Consider the following 10,219-nt stretch of genomic DNA (forward strand, 5'->3'; position numbering starts at 1 on the left):
AAGGGACGGAAGGCAAAACTACTGTAGTTACGTGTTTTTTCAGTAGGCCTGCAGCATTGGTATTATGTCCAGTCATACTAGGTCATTAATAGGTCAAAGTAATAAAAAGGAAAATATATAGTTGGTACTGATATTTACCTTTTTTTTTTTTATGAAAACCAACTCACACGGCATCCCCACTTGATATTGTATAAATACGATGTTTTGGCCACACGTGAATATTTTATGTTGTTTATTAAATTTTTAAGTATACAGCTACACCATTTTAATAAAAAAAAAATAAGAATAAAGTGTACAAATTCCCCATTCTGGGGGTTTGCAAGATCCCGTGGACCCACACGGAACTGCAATTGCGTGGATCGCAGAAAGCACAAACACCAAATGGTGATCCATGGAAGAAGAAGAAGAAGAATCTTTAATTATCATGCAACACACCACACTACAACACATGCACACACACATGCTTTGGATGGTGGCCGGTGAAATGAGGCCTCTGCATTTAACCAGTCCTGGCTTGTCCTTCCTCTGGGGGCACAGCCAGGAGCAGTGGGCAGCCTTCGTGGACGCGCCCGGGGACCTGGTGATGAGCGTCCATCGCTAGTCAGACGATAATGTGTGCATGTTTTTGGTGGGGGTCCTTACTGACGTTAGGTGGAGGAAACCCCATGTGAGCACGGGGAGAACATGCAAACTCCACACAGAAAGGCTCCTATTTGGGACATAACCTGCCTGCAGCACGGTGCCAACAGCACCCCAGGCGGGAATCGAACCCAGGACCTTCTTGCTGTGAGGCAGCAGTGCAATGCACTCTTTTTCCCTTGAGGTGGCTTTTAGCCTCTCACTTGTTGCCTATCCCTATTATTCCCCGGGAAAGGCAAACCGCCAACAACAACGGAAACGGCAAATAGAGGAGCACATGCAGAAGGCAAATATACACTGAATGATGGAATATTTCTTAAAAATGACAGATAAATAAAGTATCAAATATGAGATTTTTTTTTAATGAAATCATCTTAGGGAATGCGAATGAGATTTACTTCTCAAAAATGACAAATGCTGAAACAGGTTCGGAATCGAGAACTTCTATAGAACTATCCAGAGAACACCCGAACTGACTGGGTTAGTTTGTGCTCATTCGATTATTCCGATATGTAATCCACCCGCCGTCCCCCAGCCCCTTAAAGACAACTAACTTGCTTCAATGTGTGTGGGGGGGAAACAGAATCCCAAGTCAGTTTTTTAAGGGACTGGAGGAAAAAACGCCCCAAATCAAACCCAGGCTCTTGGTGCTGAAATTCGTGTTTCGTGTGGAATAAGGGAGGGAAGAGAGGAGAAACACCCAGGACGGACAGAATAAAGTGAATGCTGAATTGAGGCGTGGTGCTCTCTGTGCTTTGTGTTTTATGCATGAAAGGGAATGGGGGAAGAGGGAGAGAGGGACAGTCAGGTGACCCAGCGCCACGTTGACTTAGGAATAAAGCGGAGGTGGAACTCTCCACCAAACCACAGAAATGACACACACACACACACACACACACACACACACACACAGACACTTATTGGGCAGATATGGATATGTTGGATGTAGTAAGAGCACAATATCAGAAACACCACGTGAAGCACTTTGAAAAAACTGCTCATCTCTGTGTCTCAGCGATAACTACATGTTGTGAACTTTTACAAAGCTGGAATTTTGGAAACCGCCTGTATACATGCTCAATGCACAAAGACCCATAACCTGGTGTACGGAGCACAAAGCCTGCACCCTGAGCAATGGAGGAAAAGACGACACCATTAGAAAAAGAAGATATTGCACCTTTTGAATAATGGTGCAATATCGCACTGCACACAGTTCAGGATTTATAAGAGGTTATAGAAGTCCCACTCCTTATTAGGTCCTAGTATTTGTGTGTGTGTGTGTGTGTGTGTGTGTGTGTGTGTGTGTGTGTGTGTGTTTGTTAATTAGCATGCTGCTGTGTTGTACAAGCCTTCAGTCCAGCCCCTATTGTCTGGATATTGATCTAATGTGCTAATTAGATTGAGAAATCAATATGATGGAGAGAAAGAGAGAAAGTTCGTTTGACTTTGTAAATGCAAGACGTGTGTGTGTGTGTCAGTCCTATTTCTTTTGATTCAGCACAAAACACCCTGAAGCAGTGATTCTAAACCATATATTATATTAGAATATATATATATATATATATATATATATATATATATATATATCAGGGGCCCTCAATTTGATATGCATTAGGCCACAGACATTTGATAAGATTTTCTCTCTGGGACCTCAATCTGAAAATAATTGTATTGTTAAATATGATTAAGTCCAAACTAGGGGTGTCACCAACTAGTCGACTACTGTAACCACTAGTCGGCGCTGTTGGTGGCATTCAACCTAGTCGTGGACAACATAATTTTTGTCAATGTCAGCAGATTTACAATAATTATTGTATTAGTCAAATTATTTATTAAAATATATATATACATGTGTATCTTAATTATAGTATGTAGTATTTAAGAAATAATTTCAATTTATTTAATTTACAAAATACAATTTTCATTATTGCCTAGAACAATTAATACCTAGAACATTTTTCATTATTACCTAGAACTCTTCTCTCTCTGCATCTTCCCTACATAATAGATGAAGACTAGTCGACTAGTCAACTACTATTATGGAAAAACCTGGCAACTAGTAAAAATCAGTAGTTGTCAAACAGCTAGTCCAACCCTCTATACCTATCGATACTAAAGTTACAGAGATAATATTGAAATATGATTAAAATAGTCATGTATTGTACATTCTGACATTGCTGACGTCTTGTAAATTAAATGAAAACTCAAGGTGAACCATCCACCATTTTGCTGGGAACCTCTTGAATGACCCCACGCCGAGAACTACTGCTCTAAAAGGTACTAATCATTTTACAGCATTATTGTTGAAATATTGTGCCGGCATCTAGTGGACGTTATTTGCATTGCAGATATGTTATCTGGCTCGCTGTTCTCATCCAGACTCTTTAATGGCCGTTTAAAAAAAATGGACAGCTCTTACCAAACATACAGAATATTAATAAAATGTATTTTATTTTGCACACTGTGTACTGCTGTATACAACAAGTGAACAGAAGCTGACCTGACCTCTAAACAATATCAGCTAAAACGTGACCCCCTTCTTCAAAATATACACCAATACTTATTTTGAGATATACACTACTCACAAAAAGTTAGGGATATTCGGCTTTTGGGAGAAATTTCAGGATGAATCTAAAATGCACTCTAACCTTTACAGGTGAACTTAATTTGACCTCTCTAAACTTTTGAATGCACATGTCCAACTGTTGAATGTTTCAGTACTTTTTGCACAACTTGCTGTTCTCTAACAAGGAGCTGAACGGCAAAATTCACAACAGGTGTTTGATCCATGAATCGACCAATATATTTCCTGGTTCAATTAGAATTGGTATTTAAACAGTCCTCTTCATCATGCTGTTCACATTTTGACATCATGAGACCAAGACGACACCTAACAACTGATCAACAGTACCTCGCCATTGCGAGGCTTCAAACAGGATGTTCTCAGAGGGAAGTGGCCACTGAGCTTAGAGCGTCACAGAGTGTCATCAGCAGGTTGCAACAGAGATACAGAGACTGGAAGAGTCACAGAAAGGCATAGAAGTGGACGTACTTTGGCCACATCCCACACTGATGAGCGCTTCATTGTGAACAGTGCCCTGCGGAACCGGATGATGAATGCCACTCAACTCCAGGCACATTTAAGGGAGGTGAGAGGCATCCAAGCGTCACGTCAGACCATTCAAAACCGTTTACATCAGCGTGGTCTGACGACCTGCAAGGGTACCTGACCGCACCACCAGGCACAGGCATCATTGTCTTGCATGGGCCAGGGAGCATTTACGCCGGACGAGGGACCAGTGGGCCTCAGTGCTGCTCACGTTGAGTAGAAATGATGGCTGCCAATGATGTTGGAGACGTCAAGGAGAGTGCTATGCATCAGCCACTGTTGTCACCAGGCGAGCCTTTGGTGGTGGTGGTGTTACAGTGTGGGCAGGTGTGTCTAGTCAATATGGAACTGCCCTCCACTTTGTGAATGGTACAGTGACAAGCCAATACTACCTGAATAACATCATTAATCCAGTCATTGTGCCCCTGCATGAACAACACAGGCCTAATTTCATCTTCATGGACGACAATGCTCCAGCTCCCCGAGGTCACATCATTAGGGAATGGCTGCTGGAGACTGGGGCACCTCAAATGGAGTGGCCTGCACTTTCTCCAGACCTGAATCCCATAGAAAACCTATGGGATCAGCTGAGTCGCCGTGTAGAGGCTCATAACTGTACCCCAGAACCTCAATGACCTGAGGGCCGCCCTTCAAGAAGAGTGGGGTGCCATGCCTCAGCAGACAATAAGTCGACTTGTGAACAGCATGAGACGTCGTTGTCAAGCTGTAATTGATGCTCAAGGGCACATGACAAGTTATTGAGACGTTGACATTTTTTGTTGTGGTAAACCCACCACTGTTGTTGGCTTTCGTTTCAATAAATTGTTTGAGATGAGCAAATCACCATTGCATGCTTCTACTTAAATGCCCTACTTTCATGATATAATATGACTGTAGCGTGAACTTTTTACATTTTCCATAAATTTTACTCGAAAGCCAAATATCCTTAACTTTTTGTGAGTAGTATATATATAGATATTTATTTATTTATTTTATTTATTTTTAACTTACAGTTTCTAAATGATGATAAAAGGTACGTGGTAGGTAGGTATTTCTTAGGCATCAGGTGAATGTAATTCCAGGTTTTTACTAATTATTCTGTCCCTGTTTCCCACACTATCAGACTGGTGGATGTTATACAGTAACTGGAGTTAACAACCATCAGCTCCTCTAAAGATTTCTCCAAAGACATTAGAATCGTGCATTTTGACCTGGACTTTTTCATTCCACTGTAAGGATTACAGTTGAACAGAAAGAAAACAGGGGATTCAGTACATATAGAACAGCACATAGTACATATAGAACATGTATGTTCTACACATTCACATAGTACATATACCTGTAGAACATAAACCAATCAGCCACAACATTAAAACCATTTACACGTGAAGTGAATGACATTGATCATCTCTTCACAATGGCTCCTGTCAAGAGGTGGGATATATTCGGCAGCAAGTGAACAGTCAGTTTTTGAAGTTGATGTGTTGGAAGCAGGAATAATGGGAAAGTGTAAGAATCTGAGCCACTTGACAAGTGCCAAATTGTGATGGCTAGACAACTGGGTCAGAGCGTCTTCAAAATGGCAGGTCTTGTGGGGTGTTCCTGGTATGCAGTGGTTAGTACCTACAAAATGTGGTGCAAGGAAGGACAACCGGTGAACCGGTGACAGGGTCATGGGGGCCCATAGGCTCATTGGTGCACATGGGGATTGAGTCTAGCCTGCCTTGTCCAATCCCACAGAAGAGCTACTGTAGCACAAATTGCTGAAAAAGTTAATGCTGGTTAATGCTATGATAGAAAGGGTTAGAACACACAGTGCATGGCACCTTTATGCATATGGGGCTGTGTAGCTGAAGACCGGTCAGAGTGCCCATGCTGACCCCTGTTAACCGCCGAATGCACCTACAATGGGCACATGAGCGTCAGAACTGGACCATGGAGCAATGAAAGAAGGTGGCCTGGTCTGATGAATCACCTTTTCTTTTATATCATGTGGATGGCCGGGTACGTGTGCAATGTTTACCTGGGGAAGAGATGGCACCAGGATGCATTATGGGAAGAAGACAAGCCGGCGGAGGCAGTGTGATGCTCTGGGCAATGTTCTGCTGGCAAACCTTGGGTCCTGGCATTCATGTGGATTTTACTTTGACACATACCGCCGCCCTAAGCATTGTTACAGACCAAGTAAACCCCCTCAAGGGAACGGTATTCCCTGACGGCAGTGGCCTCTTTCCGCAGTATAATGCACCCTGCTAGCTGCAAAAATTGTTCAGTAATGTTTTGAGGAACATAACAAAGAGTTCCAGGTGTTGACTTGGCCTCCAAATTCCCCAGATCTCAATCTGATCAAGCATCTGTGTGAGATGTGCTTGAACAACAAGCCTGATCCATGGGGTCCCACCTCGCAACTTCCAGGACTTAAAGGATCTGCTGCTAAAGTCTTGGCGCAGATACCACAGGACACCTTTAGAGGTCTTGCAGAGTCCATGCCTCCACGGGTCAGAGCTGTTTTGGTGGCACGAGGAGGAGCTACACAATATTAGGCAGGTGGTTTGAATATATACACATCGCACAGTACACAAGAACAGCACAGGACAACTCTGCCAGAAATAAAAAATAATAACAATAATAATAATTAACCAATAAAGTCGGTGGGCAAATATTACCAAAATCATAAGATGAGATAAAATAAGGTAAGTTAAATTATATCCCAGGGAATTCAGGTGTTACAGCAGCAAAACAGTCCAAGTGGTGTTGAAAGGTTCGACTCTTTTTATTTTATTTTTTTTTTCCTTCCAAGATTCGGTTCTTGACGAGCCACTCAATATAAAGAGTCGTTGGGATCGTTCTCTGACTCGGTGCAATGCGCGGTGGGCGATGGAGGGTTTCGGTGAACGACGAAAGAGTGGACGAGTGGGTTTGGATCTGAGCTGTGAATGAATCAAATCAAATCCGTCGCCTTTATTTATTTTGGTGGAAGGCAAAATCGCTGACATTCACTACGGAGAATGGAAAATGCGTCGTTCTCGTTTTGCCTGAGACTTGAATTTAAGTCCTCAGTAGTTAAATTCCGACTCCGTTTGTGAGTGACGTTCACTCGGCTCGAGCACTCGTTTCACCGGAGGGACTCAACTACGCTGAGTCTTTTTCAAACGATCCGTTCGCTACGGACGAGCCCGTTTGTGAGCCCCGAATCAAGCGCAAGCCAAGAAAGAAGTGACGCCTGCTGGGGCCAAGTTTGTCAAGATCCCTTCCAGCCACCGGGGGGCGGACCAGACCGCTGGTGCCCCCCCGGTACGGCAGGGCTGGGCTGCGGGGTTTGGGGGGGGCGGTGGTCTATCCACCTCCAACCCGAACCGGGCAGCCCTGCGTGGCTGTCGGAGCAGATGCTCTGTCCCGGGATGAAGGCGAGGCGCGCGGAGCGGCCACAGAGGAGACCCCAGGGAGACCCGGCACCGACCGAGAGACATCCCGTCATGGATCACGATCATCCCTAACCCGCTTCACACCTGAGTGGGGCGTTTGGTGCCCAGTGCTGCAGCATGGGGGGCAGCTTCTCCGCCCTGGCCGCCTTCCAGCCGCTGCACCTGGTCATGCTCGGCCTGGACTCCGCGGGGAAGACCACCGTGCTGTACCGCCTGCGCTTCAACGAGTTCGTCAACACGGTGCCCACCATCGGCTTCAACGCGGAGAGGATCCGGCTGAGCGGCGGCGCCGCCAGGGGCCTCAGCTGCCACGTGTGGGACGCAGGGGGCCAGGAGAAGCTGCGGCCCCTGTGGAAGCCCTACAGCCGCGGCGCGGACGGCGTCGTGTACGTGGTGGACTCCGTGGACGCGGAGCGGCTGGAGGAGGCCCGCGTGGAGCTGCACCGCATCGCCGGCTTCGCGGAGAACCAGGGCACCCCGCTGCTGGTGTTCGCCAACAAGCAGGACCTGCCCGGGTCCCTGGGGGTGGAGGAGGTGGAGGGGCGGCTGGCCCTGGGCGACCTGGGGCCCGCCACCCCCTACCACGTCCAGCCCGCCTGCGCGATCACCGGAGAGGGGCTGGACGAGGGAATGGAGCAGCTGTACGAGATGATCGTGAAGCGGAGGAAAGCGGTGAAGCAGAGGAAGAGGAGACAGTGATCGAGGATTATTCTTCAGCTTTGAACGCACTGAATAAAACCACTGCATTGCAGTCGTTGGATCAACTTTTAAGGCAATGCTTCAGTTTGTTAAACCTACAAATCTCTTTTAGGTTTTCTCAGCTCAAACTCTGTGTCCTAATTTCTCAATTCCAGGACGAGATAATCTAAGAAATAAAGGTTTTATAAACAATTTATTTAAGTTGATCCAACGCAATGTTTTTTCCAGTGCTACTGTGGGGATCCTTGATCCATTTGAAGCGTTGACAGTTCTGTTGTGTTTTCTAGCAGAGTGCACTGCTGTAGTTTGTTTCTTTTCTTTAGGTGCCACAATGACACTGAAATATAAGCAATGCATGGTCTAGCGTTATCCACTTGCTGCATTTCATTTCAGGTCTAGTAAAGTAACTAACTACTAACCCTCGTGAGTCGTTACTTGTTTAACGGAATAATCAGTAGCTTAAGTAACTCAATTACGTTTTTAACAGTGGAACGAGTGACCGTAACCAATTACTAATTTTCAGTAACTGGCACAACACTAGTATAATGTTATATTCAAACTTCTTATTCAGTATTTATAGCATGACAGGTATCGGGGTGAGGCTGAGTTGCCTGAAGCCCTCAACAGGACAAAACATAATCATCTTTGGGTTCATTAAATAAAAGCTTTGCACTTGTGATGCAATATAAAATCACGATCAGCCGACGCATGGAGCTTATAGTTCAGATTTGAGCGTGAGCCTGTCGGTTTCTGGCAGTGACAGGAGACGTGGTGGGACTGTCTTCCCAAACAGAAAATGTCTTGTTTTATGTGTATAAATCTCATTGACAGGCTGGTACCTGTTGATCCGCTGCAGCATTTATTTTACACGAGAAAACCTATTAAAGCAATACTTTTTGAGGAGATGTCCTTTATGCACAGAGCGTGTTCCAGTGCGAGTTCGAGTGCAGCGTTCAAGACAGTCCCAGAATTTGAACTTTTCAAATTGCACTGTTACGGACCCGTGTGTGTGTGTGTGTGTGTGTGTGTGTGTGTGTGTGTGTGTGTGTGTGTGTGTGTGTGTGTGTGTGTGTGTGTGTGTGTGTGTGTGTGTGTGTGTGTGTCGAAACGCAAACCACTACCAGGACTTGACATAATATTGTTTGTGACTTTTAAGCATAACGAACACCAACCTTTCTATGTGTCAGTGGCGTGGCCATTCAATGTGTTTGGCACAAGTTGGAGGTTGTTGTGTTCTATCCGAGCTGCCCTGAACGCGGCATCGGTGCCACGCATCCGAGTCCCAGACCCAGTGGGTCAAACAGAACCACACGATTGACAGCTTGAATGGCTCGTTTAAAACGACGCACACTGGTCCGTTTCTATGCCTCTGCTTTGGTCTTCTTCGGCCGGACTGTTCACTCTCTGTTTGATCGCTGCCTGCAGTTTGGAGTGGAACTGTGTTTTGCATGGCAGACACTCTTGACCGTCCACGGTAGACGGGGCTGTTTCAGCCAAAACGGTCAAACCAAATGCTAAAAATGTGCGAAATGCCTAAATAAAATGTTGCTTTTTTAAAACTAAACTGCTTGCAAGTGAGCCTCTCCTTTGTTTAACGCATTAAAAGTAAATTACAACCAGTCAGTATAGGGCAGGGGCTCTCAACCTTTCCCCCCCCCCCCCATTTTTAGGCACAGCTTTCCCATTTCAACAGCAAAATTAGCAAGTCTATTTTCCTTTCTATCATTATGTTGGATTCATAACCACTATTTTATGCATTACAATTCACATTTAATCCTATAGACCAGTGGTTCTCCAACTTTTTTTTTAGTAGTCTACCCCCAATAAATCCAGTGGGTGAAAACACTGTTGCCTTGGCTAAAATGTGAAACTGTTTAAATGAAACACATGTTTCCAGTGCAGGCCCTGACAAATAACCTCTTGAATCTTGAATCTGTCTCTGCCTCTGGTTGTTTATCTGTGGTTTTGTCTCGAGCCAGATTTACCTTTTTTCATCCATTGTTTAGTCTGTGGGACGAGTGAACCACCACAGTGTGCGCGGGCACACACACACACACACACACACACACACACACACGCAAACAGATGGGAAAAGCCATTAGGAGGTCAAAGTATAATTGACTAGTCTGGATGAAGAACAAAACGCTGTTTACTGCTTGTGCCTTGCAGGATGGAGCCGGTTTTCCTGTCTGCATGTGTCACGCCAACACCATACAGAACATGTGTTGTCATGAGGAAGACTTCTACATTACTTCCTTTACGCCACTCATTGGAAAATTTGGTCTTGAACCCAAAAGGTTGCTTGTTCATATCCCCAGGCTGGCTTGTCAGTGTTCAGCAGCAGTAT

The 10,219-nt window shown here is 45.0% G+C and overlaps 1 protein-coding gene across 1 annotated transcript; it reads left to right on the top strand.

Annotated features, from left to right (window-relative positions):
• Window positions 1-7,290: 7,290 nt before the first annotated feature.
• LOC307247938 (ADP-ribosylation factor-like protein 4C) lies at window positions 7,291-7,872 on the top strand (the record flags this gene model as incomplete). The annotated part of the gene is made up of 1 exon (XM_080024094.1): window positions 7,291-7,872. The coding sequence occupies one exon, from the start codon at window positions 7,291-7,293 to the stop codon at window positions 7,870-7,872; it is 582 nt and encodes a 193-aa protein (XP_079880220.1).
• Between the last annotated feature and the right edge of the window lie 2,347 nt (window positions 7,873-10,219).

The sequence above is a fragment of the Zeus faber genome (genome assembly GCF_960531495.2).
Source record: "Zeus faber genome assembly, chromosome: 2".
NCBI lineage: Eukaryota > Metazoa > Chordata > Actinopteri > Zeiformes > Zeidae > Zeus > Zeus faber.